We start from the raw sequence: 22,115 nt of genomic DNA, 5'->3' as shown, positions 1-22,115 counted from the left end.
ATATTCCATTTATGTGAAAAAAAAAAAAACAAAAGAGAAAGAAGATTGTACGTTTTTATTTAATATTGATCAAAATGATCAACGGTGCAAAGAAGAAAAAGAGGTGGGTCCAGTGGTGGATTAGATGTGGGGACAGGTACAGAAGATAAAATGCAACCCCTTCCCTCTCCTAGAGTAGAGAGTCCCCATTGTTTTGCTTTTTGTGGGCTGGAATCCGCCAACCACAGGGTCCACACTAGAAAGACAGTCTGGATTCAGGCAAGGGATGGTCCACGTGTACGGTTGATACCGAAGTTTATTTAAGTTTCCCTGGTCCCACCCATAGGATGTTTTACATATTGCCTCTGCCAATTTTAGCCGCGTCGTATTTATTCCCCAAATATAACCTATGAGCCACAGTCAACAGGCCCAACACCATCCAAATAGTATAAACCAATCTGTTTAAAATTTAACGCATTTAAATAATTTTTTTTCATTTCATCTGAATATTTAATTTTTTTACCAAAATAATAATATATAAATAGAAAAATCTCTAATAGATAAAGTTTGAAATTTTTAAATAATAATTTATTAAAGTATTCAATACTATTAAAATAATTTTTAATGAAATCATTTAGTGTAATCATATTTTTATTTACAAATTAGATAAATTTTACTAATATTTATAATTAAAATATTTAAAATAATAAATAAATAAATAAATAAATCTATTTTCATCAATAAAAAATTTAAACAATGCATATAAATGTATGTATGTATGTATGTATGGAGAGAGATTATAGATAAGGCAACAAAAAAGAACAAACCTGAATAATTTTTGTTTAAAAGATGTACAGAGGAAATATGAGTATGTACAAGTAGAAAGCATTGCCCAGGGAAAAACTCTACAGTATAATGGGCATGGCCGAACTGTACTTATGCCTTTTCTAATTTCAACTTTATTTGAATATACCATTTTCTTTTCAGATTGTAAGATTCTCCTGTATGCCAAGAAATGAGCCGACTATATTTCCTCCCACATCTGGGAAGCTTTCACACCCGGGAAGGGGCCTGACCTTACCCTTTCGGTCGACTTCAACTGGGTAATTTAGCAAGTGTCCTCTCATCTCTGTCACTTCATCTGCTGCGAACTGCTTCCAGTTCATCTCAGCCATCTGCTTAACTCGCCTTACGCATTCGATACTCTCTGGTTCTGTGAAGCAGTCCTCAACAACTCCAAGATGCTCTGCCCATAATGACATCCTATATCCATAGATCTATGAACCACATATTTGCACAAAAAATGCAGAAAGTTAGGTACCTTACTACAATGAACATCCACGGATATACTAAGAAAAGAAAAAAGACAGTCTACCACATGTCTACCATGTGACGTTAAGATAATGTACTTTTATGCGAATATGCTATCCACAGTAAATGGTAATGAAAACATCATGCTTGTATTTACATCGTCTCCTTCAGTAAATAAGGAAATTCATCATTAGTATGATATAATGATAGGTTACCTGTCCATGCGGATTAGAGTGTTTTCTTGCCCAGGTATGTTGAGGTTGGTAAGCTCCCATTGCAATCTCAGTATCTCTGGTACCCTCCATGGAGCGTTGATTGATATTTGCAGATCCCAGTATTACATACTCATCATCAACAATCATACCTTTTGAATGGACATAGATCATAAATCTTTGACTTTTCCGACTAAGAGCCTGGAATGCAAAAACAGGGAGCACATATTAGCAGTGAGGGAACATAGGCTTCTAAAGAAGGGGACGAACCTGAATTTAAAAAATTTTCGAAGTCTTACTGTAATAGTCAAAAATGAAAGTTGTCAAGGAAAAGAAAAAAAAGACTAGTTGATTTTGGGGAACTCGAAAACTTGATAAGCAAACCTATCGTTTAAATATGAGCAATAGGATGCAAAAATGTTGACATTCAAGAAGAGAGAGAAGGATCTCTTAATCAAATGAGAAGGTTTGCTTTGCTTTTTTCTTTTCCGTTAGAAGAAATTTGTGATGCTTCATAGAGCAACTAGTCTGGGCTTGAAAGCTAGACTTATGAAGTGGAAGGCTCCAATTAAGCTTCTGTATCATATAGGCTTGAGATATTCAAGTAAAATTGGATTTTGAACTGTCATGTCCTTCAGTCTATCCAACTATGGCTTTAATCCACCTTCGACTTTAAGAAAAGATTTTGGGTAAGGTTTGGGGGCCCTAAAGTACCATGATATTGTGCTAAAAATAGAGAGTACCATGATATTGAACTACCTAAAAAATGGCTTTTGGGATATGGTATAGATTACCTGAGGTGTATTTGCAGTACTAGGACTTTCAAGGCCTGAACTTTGAAGTCCATCTGCCTCACGATTACCAAGACAGAAAAAGTTCAAATAGTCTTGTGGTGAGAAAGCACCCTCAAGCCCTGCCTCCACCAAAGCCCTATAAATAGTCTCAAACATCATTTGCATAGTTTTGTGCTGCAACAATAAAAGAAAAAAAAGAAAAAATGTCCCACAATAAGCAAAAGAAGAAATTAAGGAAGTTGATTACTGACCATTTTAAATTTAACATATTTCTTCATTAAAATAGCCTCATACACCAAAAAATCCCATTTAAAAGGGCGGTTAGCCTCATACCGTATATGTCAAAATTCATGACTAAGCAATAGATTGTTGATTTAGTAATTTATCATCTTTATGAGAAAATAAACATGTCTTAATTGGATCAAGTTAAACATCAGTGGCCATTAAAAGTTTGCGTTGAACTTGCTTCAAAGCACACACTAAATCTTGCTGAATTCTCAATTCTCATAATACAGTCAAAGCTCTGATCATTTTATGCCAAGTTTATAGTCAAAACACCCACCTGCCAAAATAAAATCCTTTGAGTGGCCGCTCCGGTTGGAACACCCTCTGGCCACATTGGAACAACAATATATGCAGCAAACCTCTCATTTGCTTTAATTTTGCTGGCAATCTTAAGAGCAATTTCCATTGGAATCAAGTTGTTAGCCCCTGCAGAAAGAGTGCATGCTTATGGTTCTGATCCAAAGTATGAAAAAAGTATCATTATTCCCATAAAATTTCCACAGAACATCCGGTACAAGAAATATCACATAAAATCACAGTGCAAGTCAAGCCATGGCTCTTCTTCCTTTTTATTGGAAAGGAATACTCAGTTCTTTAGTATGTTCTTTTCTGCTGCTTCCAATTGTGCTACAATGACCTACCTGCCTTCGCACATCAACTCAAGACAAAAGGTTTATAATCTGATTATAATAAAATATAAACTGAAAAAATTGGTTCTCAATCTTTTTACTTTATCTCTACTACATAAATCCGAGTCTCAGGTCTTTATCCTTTTCTAGTATAAACAGAAATTTATATTGGGGTAATCGTTCAGCCAACATTTAATGAGCCCAATCTGACTCCATTCATTGACCCCATAGAACAGCAGAACTCATGCATTCATGTAAAGTTGTAGACCAAAATTGCATCCCCCAAAGCAAAGATATACTAACGATTATCAAGTTTATTATGTTAGTCACAAAGATCATGGTCATCAAAATGTGATGGATGTTAAAATTTTCTTACCTAAGTCTCTATGAGAGTTCCAATTGTAGGAGGATCCAATGAAATACTGATTTTCTATATAAATGAAATGCTGGGCAGCACGAATAGCTTTCACATACGCTGTATGTATGCTCATATCAATAAGTACATTTTTACCACAAACCAAATTCTGTCACAAAAAAGAGAATCCATCAGCTATACACAGGAAATCAAAATGAGCCAATTAAGGCACAAAAAGGACAATTAATTGCAATGTTTTCTTTTACCTTGCTTGTGGCATCCTTTGGATCCTTTGGAAAGCCTTTAACAGAATTTGAATCAATTGAACGAAAAATCTGTGTTGCAACCCCGAAATAATAAATGAAAATATTCCATTTGTCTAAAAATTAAAAAGCGTATGAAAATTGTTTTTAAAAATTATATTGGGCAAACAAGATATAAGCCTATGACTTACTTGAACCTCACCAAACTGCCCAACTCATTATCACTAAAGCCAAGCTCAACTAGCAAAATTACCTGAACGTGCCAAGCTTCAGGCTCATTCTCATTAACACCAGGAAAATCAGAAACTCCAACAATGTCTGGAATTCTTTCTAACCTCAGCAAAGCATCATCATATGACATTTTTAATTTTTTAATTCCATGAGGCTTTGCAGCCTTTAACCATCGCTCCTCAAAGTTGACCAGAACATCATATGCAGCTGGGCCATCAATTCTACAGTGCAAGTCATGCCATGGTTCTCTTGGACAACCAGCAGCATTACCCTGCTCAAGAAATTAGCATTTAAATAATGAGCAGGACTTCTTTGCTGTGATGACATACTATTAAACTTGCAGCTACTCAACAACTAAAAACAAATGGAAAGAAAGGCAAGTAGTTACCGTAAAAGTTGGGTTATGATAGTCATCCTTATGCACTGTTTGTAGTGTCCTAAATATAGGATGATGTGGAGAATCATATCGCCCATCACATAAGTCAAGGCCACCAAGGAAAGCAATAATTTTTCTTCTATTTTCCCCAGCATCGGCATCCACAATTACAGTTTTCTGATGGTGTGTATAAATTGTTCCAACTTCCTGGTAATTGAATATGTGAGAAGAAATACAGTGCAAAACTTTTATGTTAAACATAAAGACAAGGATCACATAACGAAAAGCTCAACAATCTAGATTTGGCTTAGTGGTTGTTGCCCCTCGTCGAGAGAGTTAAGGACCAAGGTTTCAATCCCCTTGGACTTCCTCATATGACTGAAAATCCGATAACAAGAGTTTCAGCAGACACAAAAATGATAAGGGATTTATATTTCAATGATCTGTAAAGAAATTGAGACACCATTAAAAAAAAAAAGAAGAAAAAGGAGAAACTCTCAAAAGTTCTAGCAAGCTTGTTCACAAACTGCAAACTTCGGAAATGATTAAATTAATACCAGCATGACTACAAACTCATATTTAAATATGTTATGTATAAATTTACACATTCATACTTCACAAAAGACAGCAACTATATGGTTCAAGTTCAATCACCATCAAAATTAAACGAAAAATATTTAAACTCATCAAACAAATACCACTGAAAATAAAATATTTTTATTATTTTATTATATTGAGAAAAGACGATGAGAAAGAGTCATTATATTTCCTCATTCAGCACCACTCTTTCAAAGTTTGATAGGACAACTTATCGATTTGAATATGTGGAAAATAGTAAACAACGCTTTAGGCATTCCTGAAACTAGCTTTATTTGAGAAATATAAAATATCTAAGCCAAATAAACTTTTCCAATTGCCAAAAACATCCTGCCAGCATGTGGTGGTAGGTATACTGCCAAATGCAGCCACCGCACAAACAACAACAATGTAGAATGTGACTCAGTTTTTATTGAGGCTGATAATGATTTCAAAAAAGACAACAATCCAGCAGTACCACCTAATGATGTCAAATAAAACCCAAACTGATGCAGAAAAATCTGTACAGATAGGGAGGCATAGCTTGGGGTGGAAAGCTAAGATGATCATACACCTAACCTTTTGCTTGATCCAGCTATGTCGTTTTCCAGCAATACGAGCACAAAGCAGTGGTAGGTATACTGCCAAATGCAGCCACCACACGAACAACAACAATGTAGAATGTGACTCAATTTTTATTAAGGCTGATAATGATTTTGAAAAAGACAACAATCTAGCAGTACCACCTAATGATGTCAAATAAAACCCAAACTGATGCAGAAAAATCTGTACAGATAGGGGAAGATGATCATACACCTAACCTTTTGCTTGATCCAGCTGTGTCGTTTTCCAGCAATACGAGGGCATAGTAGCACTTGCACTGAAGAGTGCTTGAAAAAACGACGAGTTTCCTCATCATGGGTCTGCATTATTCCATCCTGTATTGATCAATTTAAAGAGGTTACAGTAAAAACATAGCAAAGCTTTGAAATTGAAGTCCAAAAAGTGATAAATTTCCAACTTCATAAACATCTATAAGTAGAAAAACCAAAGATCTTGACTTCTATTTTTATAATAGATTGGAGTGCATGCAGAACAACATAGTCAAACTAACTGATAAATTATTCTCTCACCTCTTTCAGTTAGATACTCTCCACCATAAACCAACCAAGGAACCACTGAAACCATGCAAAGCATGGCAACAAACACATTCATACACAAACTCACAAAGAGGACTAACTTTGCATTTTCTCATTGTTATATTCAAGTTTGCACATGTCATTTTCTCCATTAACCAGCCATGCACAATGATAACCATATACTTTTATTGTCATTAGGTTTAAACGCTTCATTATATTGAACCTAATTAATTGTAAATGGACTTAACATTCAGATAATTAGAAATAAAGTCCTAAGTGTATAAAGCTGAGAGTTAACCCTGATGCTATAATATACAAAGAATAACATAATCAGATATAAGGTACTCACTGTTTTGTATCCCAAGATGCTTCTTGAAGTAGGGTCATCCCATATCAGAAGCAGCACTCTCACTCCTTCCTGGGACTTTGACCTGAGAATATCCCCCAACGTGCAATCTGAAGCAGGACCAGTATCCCGCACTAGCCTAACTTTGTGCCAAACTGACCATCCTGTAATGTAAATCAAGCGCCTAGCCTGACGAATTGCATCAAATATGTCATGCCAACACTTTCCATGCACATAGGTCATCCCCTGGTCAAGTTTCAAGTTTGGAAGGCACCCATCAGGGACATGGGCATCTTGATAAAGAGTCACTGCTCCACCCTTCCTAAGAGGAAAATATGTACCAGGAACCCCCAAATAATCAGGACCTGCCCCAACTCCATGATGATAGAAGCTCAATTTCTCCATTGGCGTGTACTGAATTGATAGTCTCAAGACAGCTCCAGGCTTACAGGGTTTTCCACTATTATTCAGAATTGGATAGATTCCCTCAATCTTTTCCCCTGAGTATATCTGCTCCACTGGAATCGGCACAATTCCTATCAACTGTGACCCCACAACATCACTGTCTTTAACAACAAAATGCACTTCGGCAGCATAATGTGCAACAGGAACATAGAAATGTTGCATCCAGACAGGGTTTTCACTATTGCTAATCACATAAGTCCTTCCCAAAACAGCACCTCCAACTGCAATTGAGACATAAGGATCACTTGTAATTTTCCGGTTCATGTGTCCTTCAATCTTGTTGGTGACATTCACAGGTAATTTCCCAAACACATCACCCAAAGTTTTATGGAACATATCCATGTTGGGAAGATTCTTTGCATCGCAAACCCAAATATCTAAATTTCCATGTAGGAGCAAAACTCTCAGTGAACCTTTCTGGAAAGGCACAATCTGCATTCCCTGGCTATGTTGTGATCCATTGAATGAACCCGAATGGGCAAAAGCAGAGTGATTAGAGGAATCCATCCGGCCCCAATAAGGCCCCTCCCAATTACTAGAAAAAGAGTTATTAGGATATGCATAAAAGTTCCCTGGACTAGCATGCCCATAAACTGGACTTTGTACCTCAGGTGTTGAAGCAGACGTGGGCAATGGAGGCCCTGAAGGTGCTGGGGGTGATGCAGGCACTGTCGGGCGACTATCAGACAAATGCACATTACTCAAAAGATCATCCAAAGGCGGATAAGCCGAGGCATGAGATTGCGTACTATCAGTATTTGATCCTAAAGAACTTGTACTTTCCTGCCTGTCATGACCAGAGAAGCTATTGTTTCTCGAGTGCAGCTGAGAATTACTTTCAGGAGGAGGGTATTGTGCAGGTTGTTGATAAGAGGAAGATACTTGTGAATTACTTTCTGGAGGAGGGTATTGTGCAGATTGTTGATAAGAGGAAGATACCTGTGAATTACTCTCAGGAGGTGGGTAATGTCCTGGTAAGGATTGCTGATAAGGGTACGGAGATGAACCATACTGAAAACTACCATGATGTTGAAGAGTAGGTGGAGGAGAAGTTTGAGGAATTGGATTTGGAGAAACTGGGTACGGATATTGATAAGGAATTGGTCCGCAAGGAGAATACGAATAGTCTAAGGGAGCTGAATGCATGGTTTGGGGCGGATATGCGGCTGGTGGATTAGGGTAATGGGAAGAACTGTAAGGGTATTGATATGGTGGTGGAGGCGCATATGGATCTTGATTTGGAGGAGGGTATCCATGGTGATACGGATATGAATACGGATTATTGTATGGGTAATTATCCATCAAACTCTAAATCAAATTATGATTCTTTATGATGGTAATCAAATCATGTACAGAAAAGGAAACTTTTTCCTTCATACATATAACAAAAAGATGCAGACGAAATCAAATTGAGTTGTAGTTCTCACTAGCAATAGAGAATTCAATTCTAATAACTGGATTTGAAACGAAAAACAAAAAGACAAAAACCCAAGAAGCCAAAATGGAACAAAGAGACCCGAAAAGGAAAAGCAATCTCTTTTCCTTTCTTCTTAAAACAAAAGAAAAGAAGAAAGAACACAAAGAGATGAAAGAAAACAGAAAATGATTCAACTTGGGTTCTAAGGGAAAGAGGCAGAGAAAACAGTTACCTATTGGGAACTTTTTGATCATTTAATAAGGTGGATGATATCTCTCCTTCTGAGAATCTTCATAGAAACAAAAATTGGAAGAAACAAAGATAGAGAGAGAAGCATTTGTGGAGAAAAATGCAGTTAAAAGAAGCTTCTTTAGGTAAAAATCTCTTTCGCGTAGACAACTTGTTTCCAGGAAGAAACCAAAGGCTGCCACATAGGCGTTTTCATGTTTCGGCTGTCTTTCGGATTCGGTTTCACCAACCCGCTGGGGGAAAACCAAAGACAAGGCAGTTTTGTTTCCCTGCTAACCCTTAGCCACGTGGAGGACATTTCTTACGTTTAACCACGACGGGTACATATAATTCAATAGTATTAAACTATAAAATTAAAGCAGATTATGTCATGAGAGAAAGATCTCTAATCTTTGAAATTTAGAATAGAATTGGACACGTAGCTGATCTACAGATTTTATTTTCAATTGGTTTTGACGGAGTCAAGCGAATGGCGAAGAATTGAGTTGAGGCATCGAAGAAAACCAGGACAAGCAGTTTTTTTATTTGGGTTCTGAGTATTTGACAGGACTGACTTTTCATCCCAGCACTGAAATAATTAAGGAAGCCACCGCCAAACTTAAAAGCGTTTCCCGGTCAAACAAGGAAATATTGTATTTATCAAGGTACACGCTAATCAAAGCAAATTTATTTTAATTATTTTTGGGCATTTTTTCAACAAAAACTCCTGGGACTTATTAGAAAGCAAACCTAGCAATCCCAACTCTGTTACCAAGTTACTGCTACGGGGCTCCTGACATGGTATTTATCAAGGTACGACCACTTTATGTAGCCGAAGGAGGTCTTTCGGGGTACTGTTCCGTTCCTTTGTGTGAAAGTAATCTTGTAGCTAAGCTTCTGGCCTGGATTTTCAAACTTCAAAATCTCTGGCTCAACCGTTATTGATACTCCATCAGGTTCAGTCCCACGTACTTCATAAGTAACATTAGGGATCCCGACATGTGTGACAGTCCTTGTGAAGGTAACACTATTGTTGTCGATGGAACGTTTGAAATTTACCGCAAAAGAAGGGTAATTTAGGTCTCCGGGTTGCATAGTTTGATTTTGGGGACAAGTGAAATCCTTCCCTGCAAACTTTGCTATATCGGAAGCTGAATAGTTCAGGCTGCACAAATAGTTCAAGTAATCTTCTGGGGTGATGTCATAGATTAATCCTGGATCAGAAGCCTTTTCAGGGTCAACATGACCTGAACCGAAGGCAAAAGGAGTAGCCGCGGTATAGTTACTAGAAGCAACATCTGCGATTTCCCCGCACTTGTCGTCCTCAACATAAGCCGTTGTCATAAGAGCTGATTTGATTGCAGCAGGGGACCAGTCATTGTGCACTGATTTGAGGAGTGCTGCTATGCCACTAACATGAGGGCAAGACATCGAAGTGCCGGAAGCTATATTGAACAGAACTCTCCTCTCGTCACTCTTAAACGAGGACGGGCCAATCAAGCCTGGCCATGCTGCCAATATATTCACCCCTGGCGCAGTTACATCAGGTTTAATCAAGTCTCGTCCAACCGCATTTGGTCCTCTTGATGAAAATGCTGCCATCATTGGTGCAGGCTTGCCATACTCTGTTCCTTTGAAAGTAATTGAAGCAGTTGGGTTTTTAGTTGATTTAAGGTACTCTTTGATGGCTTTGCTTTTTGAAAAGCCTAATGAAGAGTCTGGTAAAGGTTGTGCAACCAACGCAAGTTCCTCACCTTGCTTTTCGTCGTTTAACAGTAGCATTCCAGCTCCTCCGGCCAATTTTACTTGCTCTCCCTGTTCAAATCGACTAAAGATGAGTGTTGAGTCACAAACAACGATTTTGCCTTTCACACGTTCACGATTTAGTGAGCCCTCAGCGCAAAAAATTGTATTTTTATCACCACCAGCTGTTTCTCCATATACAAGTGGTAATTGCTTTGTTTCATTGCCAACGTATAGAGATGAACCCTCAAAAGTTTGCCCATCTCCAAGATCGACGGTCGTTGCAAATTTCCGATCAAGATAGCTTGCAGCCACAGTCATAATCCATGGCGCGGTATTGGTAACACTTGAACTAGATGGGCCTGAATTGCCACCAGCGCAAGAAACAAAAATCCCTTTTTTGATTGCTTGAAATGTTGATATTGCAATTTCATCTAGATTATAAGGCCTTGAAATAAAACTTCCTAAAGAAAGTGACAACACGTCAACACCATCAGCGATGGCTTGGTCAATGCCTGCTATAATATCAGAGCCAGCAGCGGCACCATTATTCCAGCACACTTTATAGACTGCAAGCCTAGACATGTATCCCATTCCACCCGCCGTGCCATTGGCCAAGCCAAACATGCTTGCATTGTCAACGAGATTACCAGCCGCAGTTGATGCAGTGTGTGTCCCATGGCCTAAAGAATCTCTTGCAGATTTATAATCGGTTATTTTACTGAATTTGCCAATAGTAGCCTCGTAGCCTTTGAAGAAGTATCTGGCGCCAATTATTTTTTTATTGCAATTTGATTTTGTGAAGTTTGTGCCTTCTTCACAAGCGCCTTTCCACCTTGATGGCACTGGTGGCATGTTTTCATCCTGGAAACTGACATGTTCTGGCCAGATTCCAGAATCCACCAAGCCTATTATTGTATCAGAACCCAAATTCGAAGCATTCCAGAGTCCTTTTCCATATTGCAGGCCAAGAAATTGAGCGGAACGTGTAGTTTGTAGAGTGAACATTTCATCAGGAGTGGCAGAGAGGAAACCATCGATTTTTTTCAGTGATTCTAGTTCCTTAGTGGAGAGCTTTGCAGCAAAACCAGAAATTGCAGATTCATAGACATGAATTAGCTGGGGAGATGTCGATTCAGAATCATTTTCTTCTTCTTCTTCTTCTTCAGCTGAGATATCAGTGATGGAGTCGATCACTGCTTCGTACCATTCTTTGGAGTTGCCTAGAGAATGATGTGAGGCTGCTATCTTGGTCTTGTCCATGTGAACTATATAAGTCTGCCTGTTCATCGAGGCCATTGAAGTCGTCGCTACAAAGACTAACAGCAGCAAGGCTGTTTTACATATCATGGCTGCTGTAATTAAAGAGAACGAATCAAACATATAGTTATCTGATTGATAAATGTTACCAGTAGAAATGAAATGTTAATTCGGAAGAGAGCTACAATAGACTAAATTTAAATCCTAAGATGTTGTTTGAAAAGTGTGAGCAGGGTATTCATACAATGGATGCTAAAGTCATGAATACGAAAGGATTATGGATTCAATTCTACTGATTAAATAATGCCAAGAAATATAAAGTACAAAGGGCTGTTGTGTCAGTTGCGCGTTCATTGAAAGAGTAAAGACAAATGAAACTCACCTGTCTCCATAGCACATACAGGACGAGGAATGACCAACCAGGACAGGAGCTTAATATATATAAATAAATGCTCGACAACTGAACTTAACAATATTGCGATGAGCTACTCAAATAACTTCCTTCAGTTTATTTGAACAAATTTTACATGTATTTATACAGAGGTTACACTACACAGTGAGTTGATAAGTATTATCCGCGCATAAATTTGGAACAATGTTTCAAACGTTAAATTTGGTTCAAATATCAATAGATAAGCAGCACACTTATCCCTTTATTTGATTGAAAAATTAAGTGTATCCCTTACTTTATCCCTTTGTTTGATTACAAAAGTGCAGGCTTCAAGTGGATAAATGGATGGGCGAGAGAGCAATTTAAAGCTGCAAAATCCTTCTCCATTGGCATCGGAAGGGGAAGAGATGAACGGTGGGACCAATCCATGGCTAATGTGAACATGAATGGCGGCTAATCATTAAGATAAGGTCACAACTATGCACTTAAGTCCAAACCAGATTAATGCTGATAGCTTTTTCAAAGTTCTAAAATGGATGTCTTCAACTCAAAGTTCTGTTTCACAGGACTTAATCATTGCATTTAAAATCTTTACCATCAAGTACCTATACTATTTTTAAATATATATATATATATATATTTATAAATCTTATAAATGACACTTGCCAAACTTTACAAGGTTTCTTATTTTGTAGACTTAATATGAAATTTTCACCAAAAAAAGAAAAGAATTAGTGAAGTCACTAGGAAATTCTTAAAAACGTTATTTATAGCTCTTCAATTTCCATTTTCCTTCAATAATAATGATTGGTCCCATGCAATACATGAGATTAACATGGCGTGTCACATGCAAAGAAACTTTCTCTTAATTATTTTTGGGCAAATTCCAAATGTTTTAATTTTTTTTTTCGACAAGAACTCTTGGATCTTGAATAATTAGAAAGCATCTACACTTCAACTTAGGGACTTTTGCCATCTTTCAAACCTGCACTAGGTCCAAGTTACTGCTATGGGGCTCCTGACATGGTATTTCTGTAGGTACACCCAATCTATGAAGCCGAAGGAGGGCTCTCGGGGCGTTGTTCCTTTCCTTTGTGTGAAAGTGATCTTGTAGCTAAGCTTCTGGCCTGGCTTTCCAAACTTCAAAGTCTCTGGCTCAATCATCATTGATACTCCATTAGGTTCATTCCGTTGTACTACGTAAGTAACATTAGGGATCCCGACGTGTGTGACAGTTCTTGTGAAGGTAACAGTATTACTTTTGCTGTTAGGTTTGAAATTTACTGCAAAAGAAGGGTAATTTAGGTCCCCGGGTTGCATAGTTGGATTTTTCGGACAAGTGAAACCCTCTCCTGCGAACAATGCTATCTGGGAAGCTGAATACTTCAAGCTGCACAAATAGTTCAAGTAATCATCCGGGGTGATGTCATAGATCAATCCTGGATCAGAAGCCTTTTCAGGGTCAACGTGACCTGAACCGAATGCGAAAGGTGTAGCCACGGTAGAGTTACTTGAAGCAACATCTAAGATTCCCCCGTGCGTGTTGTCCAGAACGTAAGCTGTTGTCATAAGAGCTGATTTGATTGCTGCTGGGGACCAGTCTTCGTGCACTGATTTGATGAGTGCTGCTATGCCACTGACATGAGGGCAAGACATCGAAGTTCCTGAAACTACATTGAACAGAACACTCCTTTTGTCACTCTTCAGCTGAGTTGGGCTAGTCAAGGGTGGCCATGCTGCCAATATGTTCATCCCTGGAGCAGTTACATCAGGTTTGATCAAGTCCGGTCCAACCTCATTTGGTCCTCTTGATGAGAACGCTGCCATCATTGGTGCAGGGTTACCGTACACTGTTCCTTTGAAAGTAATTGAAGCAGTTGGCTTTGTAGTTGAGTTCAGGTACTTTTTGATGGCTTTGCCAGCTAAGGCACCCAATGCAGTGGCTGGTAGAATGTGTGCATCTGCAAAAAGTTCCTCACCTTCATTTTCGGTATTGACCAGTAGCATTCCAGCTCCCCCGGCCAATTTTACTTGCTCTCCCTTTTCAGCTCGACTAGTGATTCCTCGTTGGCAAACAACGATTTTGCCTTTCACAAGTTTACGCTTGAGTGAGCCATCAATGCAAAACACAGCTGTTGCATCACCAGCTGTTTTTCCATACACAAGTGCTAACTGCTTTGTTGCCTTGCCAACATATAGAGATGAACCCTCAAAAGTTTGCCCATCTCCAAGTTTGACGGTCGTTGAAAATTTCCGATCAAGATAGCTTGCAGCCACAGTCATAATCCACGGCGCGGTATTGGAAACAGTTGAGCTAGATGGGCCCGAATTGCCACCAGAGCAAGAGACAAAAATCCCCTTTTTGATTGCTTGAAATGCTCCTATTGCAATGTTATCGCTATCATAAGGCTTTGCAGAACCTCCTAAAGAGAGTGACAACACGTCAACACCATCAAGGATGGCTTGGTCTATGGCTGCTAGTATATCGGAGCCAGCACAACCTTCAGACCAACACACTTTATATGCTGCAATTCTAGACGTGTATCTCGTTCCACCGGCCGAGCCATTGGCCATGCCAAAAATGCCTGCATTTTCAACGAGGTTACCAGCCGCAGTTGATGCAGTGTGTGTTCCATGGCCTTCTGCATCTCTTGCAGATCGATAATCTTTTGTTTCATTGATCATGCCAGCAGCAGCCTCGTAGCCTTGGAAGAAGGCTCTGGCACCAATGAGTTTTTTATTGCAATTTGATTGAGTGAACTTTGTGCCTTCCTCACAAGCGCCTTTCCATCTTGATGGCACACGTGGCAGGCCTTCATCCTGGAAACTGACATGTTCTGGCCAGATTCCAGAATCCACCACGCCTATTATCACATCAGGCTCCAAATTTGAAGCATTCCAGAGTCCTTTTCCCAATTCTAGGCCAAGAAATTGAGGGGATCGTGTTGTGTGTAGAGTGAACATTTCATCAGGAGTGGCAGAGAGGAAACCATCGATCTTTTTCAGTGATTCTAGTTCCTTTGTGGAGAGCTTTGCAGCAAAACCAGATATTGCAGATTTATAGGCATGAATTAGCTGGGGAGATGTTGATTCAGAATCATTTTCTTCTTCGTCAGCTGAGAGACCAGCGATAGAGTCTATCACTATGTCGTACCATTCTTTGGAGTTGCCTAGAGAATGATGTGAGGCTGCTATCTTGGTCTTGTCCATGTGAACTATATAAGTCTGCCTGTTCATCGAGGCAATTGAAGTTGTCGCTAAGAAGGCTAACAGCAGAAAGGCTGTGTTACATATCATGGTTGCTGCAATTAAAGAGAACAAAACGACAAAAAAATGATATAAGTGTCTGATTTATAAATGTTACAAGTAGATTACATTTTACTCTTTTCTCTAAGAATGACAATGAAATGTTAATTCGGAAGAGAGCTACAACAAACTAATTTTAAATCAGAAGATGTTGACAATGACCTATACATGTGCAGTGGAATGTTAAAAACTTCAGCAGAATTACTCACAATAGACACCATCAGTCAAGAATGAATCAACCTAATAGGCAATTTAATCCATGATTATAGATTACAATCGGTATTTTGGACCAGAAAGAAATGTTTTTTTTTTTCTAAAGATTGATTGATTTAAAAAGTGAAAGAAGAAAGAGATGGAAAGTGTGAGCAGGGCATTCAGTTCTACTGATTGAATGATATAATACATAGTATAAAGGACAGTTGTATCAGCTATGCATTCATTGAAAGAGGAAAGACAAATTAATGAGGATCACCTGTCTCCATAGCATAGCCCGAGAGAATGAGAAGGAATATACAGGATGAGGAATGACCAACCAGGACAAGAACTTATATAGGCAAAGACTGGAGGACACCTAGCTAAAGACTTCACTTCTTAAGCTCAATGTTTATTATTATACAACAAAAGTGTTCCCTTAATTTTTTCCCTTTGTCTGATTAGAAAGGTGCACGCTTCAAGTGGATAAATGGATGGGCGAGAGAGCACATTAAAGCTGCACAATCCTCCTCCATTAGCAACAGATGGGAAAGAAATCGAGAGTGGGACCAATCAATCGCTAATGTGAACTCGAAAGGCGGCTATTGAGTAAGGTTTTGTCACAACTTTGGGTTTTAAGTCCAAACAACAGTAATGCTAATAGTTTTTCCAAAGTTCTAAAATGGATTCGGATTACTTAACTAGATACGTTTCGCGTACCAAGTTCAATTTATATTCGCACATTAGTCTCAATAAATAGTCATCAGAGTAACATGAAATTTGGGGTAACAAGTGATTTCAATCAAGATGCTTATTTCGAGTAATAATCCAATAGCTGATCAAGTTAGTGTAGTGTACTCTTCTCTTAGGAATCATGATAGCAATGAACTGGATATTGAAATCTTTATATACCCATGATTAAATGGCGAGTAGCTTTGCCATGTTAACGGAGTCAATAATTGGGTTAGGACGATTGCCACTTTCTATGGTGCTGAATTCTTTAATTATTACCATTATGAAAATCAAGTTAATGGAGCATTAACATCAAAAACTTGTACATGGAACATTTCTTTGATCCCGGTGTCCCAATCTCTTTGGTATTGGAGAATCTTGACCTTAACTGTTTTAAAATATTTCTGGCTTTTTTCTATATTTATGGAACATAGTTTATCACTACGCAAAGATGCCAAAGAGATAAGAAAGGTCCCTACAAGGAAAAAACACAAGACAGGGTGGGCAGGCTAGAATTCTATATTTGCTGGAAGTGATACCTTGTTTCCATGTTTCTTCTATTATATTTCAGATTTCATATTTTTGACAGACTCGAGTGTACTAGTTTATTTTTACAGCTTAGTGAAAGTGTGAGCAATGTGCTGTTTAAGGATTCTTTTCAAACCATTCAAGGCCAGCTAGACCTGAGGGAACACATGAAATAGTTTTTGGGATTTGGGATCCTAGAATAATGTTAGAAGCAGATTTCAATGTAGTAGGTATAGCAGAATATCTAGAAAGGGGTGGTGCCTGACATTCTTTACCCCAAAAGGGCTAGCACATGATGTTTACTTGGTTAGTGCTTTAGTGGGGTAGGGGGTGGGGAGATAATTAAGAGTGGCTTTGGCAGAAGAAGAATAAAGGGTCTTTTAAGCCACGAGTGTTGGTCTGTATGCTGAAATTCCAATAAGATATATGGTAACTTAACTCCAAGGGAAGTTCAGCAGGTTGAACCAGGGAAAGAAAAAAGAACTCCAAGCCCTTGCAGGATCACTAGTAAGATTTTCATTTCCTCTTTTTGACATAATCAGTGTTCATCATTCCAAGTTTTCCCATGAGTCCATTGGAAGTTACATGCTGTTTCGATGCCTCATGAAAGAGCAAACGGAGTGAAGTGGAAGTGGCCGAGGAGTAAAGAAAATATGAATTCGACAAAACTTCATCAGAATAATGATGCATATGCATGCCCTTGTTTTTTACTTTTGGTTTCAATCCAGGCAATTTATCCGGCCTCGCTTTTAAGACACGTTAAAATGACCCAAGTCTTTCTTTTAGGGTTTTTTTTTTAATTATAAAAGATTAAGTGCCTATTTAATCTGTTTTTTTTAATTTATCTACTCGATTAAATAGAATTTTGAAATTTTCTTTTAAAAAATAATTTCTTTATAAAAAATAAAATCTACAAAAAAAATTGCAAAAAAAATTCCAAAGAGGACAATTCCAACATTATCCTCTCAAAAAATTCCTCCATCCTTCAATGGATTAAAAATAAAAATCGTTAATTTATGAGTTATTTATGAATTATGTGTTGCTTATAAATTATTTACGAAATTTTTTTATAATTTATTATTAATTACAAACTTTATATTATATAAAAATACTTTTTATATCTTCAAAAATTTATCTTAAATGGATAAAAAATAAAATTAACTTTTATTTATTGTGAAAAAAAGAATTTATGATTAATAGAAAGTTATTTTGTTAAATACCTTTTATGGTAATATAACTATAATTAAAACTTATATAAGTTGTTTTATCAACCAACTTATTTCCGAAAATAAATTTATCAAATAATTTTAATTTAATTTTAAAAATTATTATATTTCATAATAACTTTTAAAGTAAAAAAATCAGATCAAACACACTTACTTTGAGAACTAAAGAGGTTTTAAGCATGATGACCAAGAGTGGAGAGACAATAATAATTTTAATACCACATTTTACATAAAATATTAATATGATTTGAATTAAAATGTTTAAAATTCATATAATTTAAATTTAAAAAATTATTAAATCAATAATATTTGAATTCGGATCATTACAATAACCTATCAAACTAAATCAAATAGATTGATTTTAAAAAAGCTGATAGCATTACCCACATGCAACAGAGAAGTTTGAGGCCACATAAAATGGAAAAGTTAGCAATATATCCATCCTTCTTCGTCAAAAGATGAGTTCAACCTTTTCTTTTTTCTTTTATCTTTCTCTTTTGCTAGAAAAGTGTTTAATTCTTTTGGTGGTGCAAAAAAGAAAACGAAAACTTTAATAAAGCAAAACCCAAAAAAAAACCATTTAACAAGGTTGAATTGGACGGGCCAGAAGGCTTGCCCAAGCTTGTCAATATAGGTTGGGCCCAAGTTTGTGATCTAAACCTTATTATATTTTTGTTATAAATTTAAGAAAAATACAGTATAGAATGAAATAATATTTTATATTATACCATATAGTTTTGCTTAAGAAACGATCTTGGGCTTCAATGTCTAAACAGGATATAATTAATTCTATTTTATATTTAGTTTTGTTCCTTAGATAAATATAAACGGTTGATAGGTTTAAGGGTTCCAAATATAGTACATAGAGTGTATGTTCTTGGAAATAGAAGGAAGCAATAGTACAACTAATAAGACTGATCAAAGCACTGAGTCAAGTAGTTTTCATGGTTGTGGAGCAGTCCACACACTTTTATTCCTTCAACAGGTAGAACACTCATGATAAAAAAAGGGAAAAGAAGTAGAAGCAGTGGTACACATGATATAATTCTACCATCTCGACTCGATTCAAAGCATCTTGAACCACCTTGCTGCTATTGGACTTCTAACTCTGTAGTTTCCAGAAACCCACACCAGGGATCCAAAAGATGAGGCAGCATCTGGTTTTGTCCTTTTCGATCCTATAAAAGTCACCTTGTAACTCAATTTCTTGCCCAACATGTTAAATGTTAAAACCTTAGGCGTCACAACCACCGAGACTCCTTCAGGTTCTTCCACAAGCACATCGTAGGTACTTTTAGGAGTTCCAACATTTGTGACAGTCCTGTGGTAGGTAAGAGTAATATTTTCTGCAGCCCTGCTCTTGAAGTTGACTGCAAATGAAGGATAATTAAGGTCTCCAGGCTGCATAATTGCATCTTTAGGACAAGTAAAATTATACACGAAGCGAGAAATTTGAGAATCGGTGTACTTGAGGCTGCATAAGTAATATATGTAATCCTTTGGACTGACATCATAGATTAACCCGGGATCAGAAGCTCTCTCGGGATCAACATGACCTGAGCCAAGTCCAAAAGGTGTAGCAGCGCTACCGAAAGCTACATCCAGAATTGGACTCCCTTTGTTGTCTGTAACATACGCTGTTGTCATTAGAGCTGATTTGATTGCTGCTGGTGACCAATCTTTGTGCTTGGATTTGAGCAGTCGCAGCTATGCCACTAACATGAGGACAAGACATTGAAGTACCCGAAATTATTTAAACAAAACTCTTCTGTTGTCGCTTTTGAGCTCACTTGGGCTAGTTTAGCTGGCCATGCTGCCAATATGTTTACGCCCTGGTGCCGTCACATCTGGCTTAATGACATCCAGTCCAACTAGATTTGGCCCTCTTGATGAAAGCGCTAATGTGGTGCACGATTACCATAAGTTGTCCTTGAAAACAATCGAAGCTGTTGGTGATTTAGTGAGTTCATATACTTTTTGATAGCTTTACCGGCTGAAGCTCCTAATGAAACTGGCTGGCAAAACGTGAGAGTCAGCTAAAGTTCTTCACCTCATTCAGTGTTGATTAGTAACATTCCAGCTCCTCCGCCATTTTCACTACCTTCCTTCTCTGTATGGGCATTCTCTCCTTGCTGACAAACAACCATATTTCCTTGGACAGATCTCGATTAATGAGAGCCAGCAAGCAATACTCTGCTCCTTGGCCCCAGCAGTTTTCCCTAACACAGGGCAATTCTTTTTTTCCCTTGCCAACATATAAAGATGACCCTCAAACGTTTGTCCTTTTCCAAGTTGACAATGTTGGAAGCTTCGATCAACGGAGCTTGCACCAACCGTCATTATCCATGGAGCGCATTCTTAACAGTGAATTTAAACGGGCCTCATTGCCTGCACTAAAAGAAACAATATCCCATTTGCAATGCCAATGATGCTAGAGCCATATAATCTCGTATAAGGCTGAGCTGCTGCACCAAGAGAGACTGAAAACACGTCAACCCCATCCAAAATGGCTTGCTCTACAGCGCTAGAACATCAGGGATATGCAAGTTGCCAACATGCTTTATAAACTGCAATTCTGGAGTATACCCTCAAACCTGTTGCTTGAGTGCCATTGGCTAAGCCAAAAAGGCTTGCATTTTCAACAATACTACCAGCTGCTGTTGATGCAGTGTGCGTTCCATGACCATTTGAATCTCTTGCAGATTTGAAATCTTCTGTTTCATTGATTTTTCCAACGGCGGCCTCGTAGCCTTTGCAGAAGAATTTAGCGCCAATGAGTTTCCGGTTGCAATTTGATGAGGAGAACTTTGTGCCTTTCATGCAAGCACCTTTCCATCTCGAAGGTATAGCAGACAAACCATGGTCTTGGAAGCTGGGGTGCTCTGGCCAGATTCCAGAATCCACCACACCAATTATCACATCGGACTCTAGGTTTGAAGCATGCCAGAGTCCTTCGCCCTTGTCTAGGCCGAGAAATTGAGGGGTATGCGTCGTGTGGAGACTAATTAGCTCTTCATCAAGATTCGCATATTGAAAGCCGTCAATTTTACTTAGCAATTCTAATTGCTTGGATGAGAGCCTTGTTGCGATACCAAACATTACAGTCTCGTAGGCATAAAGAAGTTGGGGAGGTGTTGCTTCTGATCCATCTTCTTCTTGAGATGAAATATCAGCTATAGAATTGAGCATTGCTTCGTACCATGGTTTGGAATTATCAAGAGATTGATAAGCAGTTTTGACCTTGGTCCTGTCCAAGTGGACTATATATGTTCGTTTCTTTGCTTGAGCTGTTGAACTTATGGCCACAAATGCTAGTAACAGCAAGGTGGCGATGAAGATCCTGGTGACTGTAAGAAAGGAAGAATATAGGGAAATTTAACATTAAATAATTGATTTTGAACCAACATATTATTGAATTAAAGGTTAAATCTAGGAGTTAAACTTGATTGTGTGAGTACTATTGTTGATATCGAGTTTGTTAACAGAATACATAATTGTCCATCCAGTATTCTGTAAACAGTCATAATCTACTGTTTAGGCTCTTATGACAATGGCTTGTGGTATATACTCTTAACTGCAAGCATATGAATAATGCTGAATTACTGCATTTGAAAACAGACTCAATCTAAATGTTGTAGGCTACCCTGGAACTATGCAAAAAATGCATCATGGATAGAACCAGTAATCCATAGTGTAATTTTGCTATGTAATATAATGAGACTTTATGATCCTTCAGAGCTGCTAAATAAAATACCATCCTGGTTAGCTGTGCAAACGCTGCAGTAACACCAGATTCTAACATATATTAATCAAGCAAGGGGATAGCCTCGTCATAAGGATGAAAGCACAACATAGTCGGCGATGTTGTAATCTGCAATTTCATAAACTTAGCTATAAAATCAGGGTTACCGGCTCCACGACTAGGCCTGACAGCTTCTTCGCCGCAGCCCAGAGTATGCCTGGCTCGAGCCTTGGGTTTGAAATTGAATAGAATATAAAGAGCAAGCAACCCTATGACGTTGCCATACAGTAAACCAGTGGCGATGCATGGAAGGAATTACTAGAGAAAGACAAGTTCATTACCTGTTTCCATGTCTCAAACGCGAGAGATGAGAGAGGAGACGAACTAAT

The 22,115-nt window shown here is 38.0% G+C and overlaps 2 protein-coding genes and 2 pseudogenes across 3 annotated transcripts; all 4 read right to left on the bottom strand.

Annotated features, from left to right (window-relative positions):
• Positions 1–783: 783 nt before the first annotated feature.
• LOC110413184 (phospholipase D beta 2-like) lies at positions 784–8,802 on the bottom strand. The gene is made up of 10 exons (XM_021423928.2): positions 6,500–8,802; positions 5,833–5,949; positions 4,448–4,642; positions 4,082–4,330; positions 3,832–3,900; positions 3,587–3,734; positions 2,859–3,007; positions 2,297–2,470; positions 1,506–1,703; positions 784–1,256 (listed from the first exon to the last, which is right to left on the bottom strand). Exons 1-10 carry the CDS (start codon positions 8,261–8,263, stop codon positions 963–965), a joined length of 3,357 nt encoding a protein of 1,118 aa, XP_021279603.1. The 5' UTR covers positions 8,264–8,802; the 3' UTR covers positions 784–962.
• Positions 8,803–9,374: 572 nt separating this feature from the next.
• On the bottom strand, positions 9,375–11,699 carry LOC110414298 (subtilisin-like protease SBT1.1 pseudogene; annotated as a pseudogene).
• A 1,144-nt stretch (positions 11,700–12,843) lies between these two features.
• On the bottom strand, positions 12,844–15,879 carry LOC110413477 (subtilisin-like protease SBT1.1). Its single transcript, XM_021424300.2, has 2 exons — positions 15,779–15,879; positions 12,844–15,302 (listed from the first exon to the last, which is right to left on the bottom strand). Exons 1-2 carry the CDS (start codon positions 15,786–15,788, stop codon positions 12,991–12,993), a joined length of 2,322 nt encoding a protein of 773 aa, XP_021279975.1. The 5' UTR covers positions 15,789–15,879; the 3' UTR covers positions 12,844–12,990.
• A 2,923-nt stretch (positions 15,880–18,802) lies between these two features.
• LOC110413892 (subtilisin-like protease SBT1.1) lies at positions 18,803–22,115 on the bottom strand (annotated as a pseudogene). Its single transcript, XR_016351076.1, has 2 exons — positions 22,068–22,115; positions 18,803–21,331 (listed from the first exon to the last, which is right to left on the bottom strand). The product of XR_016351076.1 is annotated as a subtilisin-like protease SBT1.1 (transcript).

Source organism: Theobroma umbraticum, unplaced genomic scaffold (assembly GCF_002168275.2).
Source record: "Theobroma umbraticum cultivar Fairchild unplaced genomic scaffold, ASM216827v3 scaffold_4.1, whole genome shotgun sequence".
Lineage (NCBI taxonomy): Eukaryota > Viridiplantae > Streptophyta > Magnoliopsida > Malvales > Malvaceae > Theobroma > Theobroma umbraticum.
This window is presented reverse-complemented; position numbering and strand designations above follow the sequence as displayed.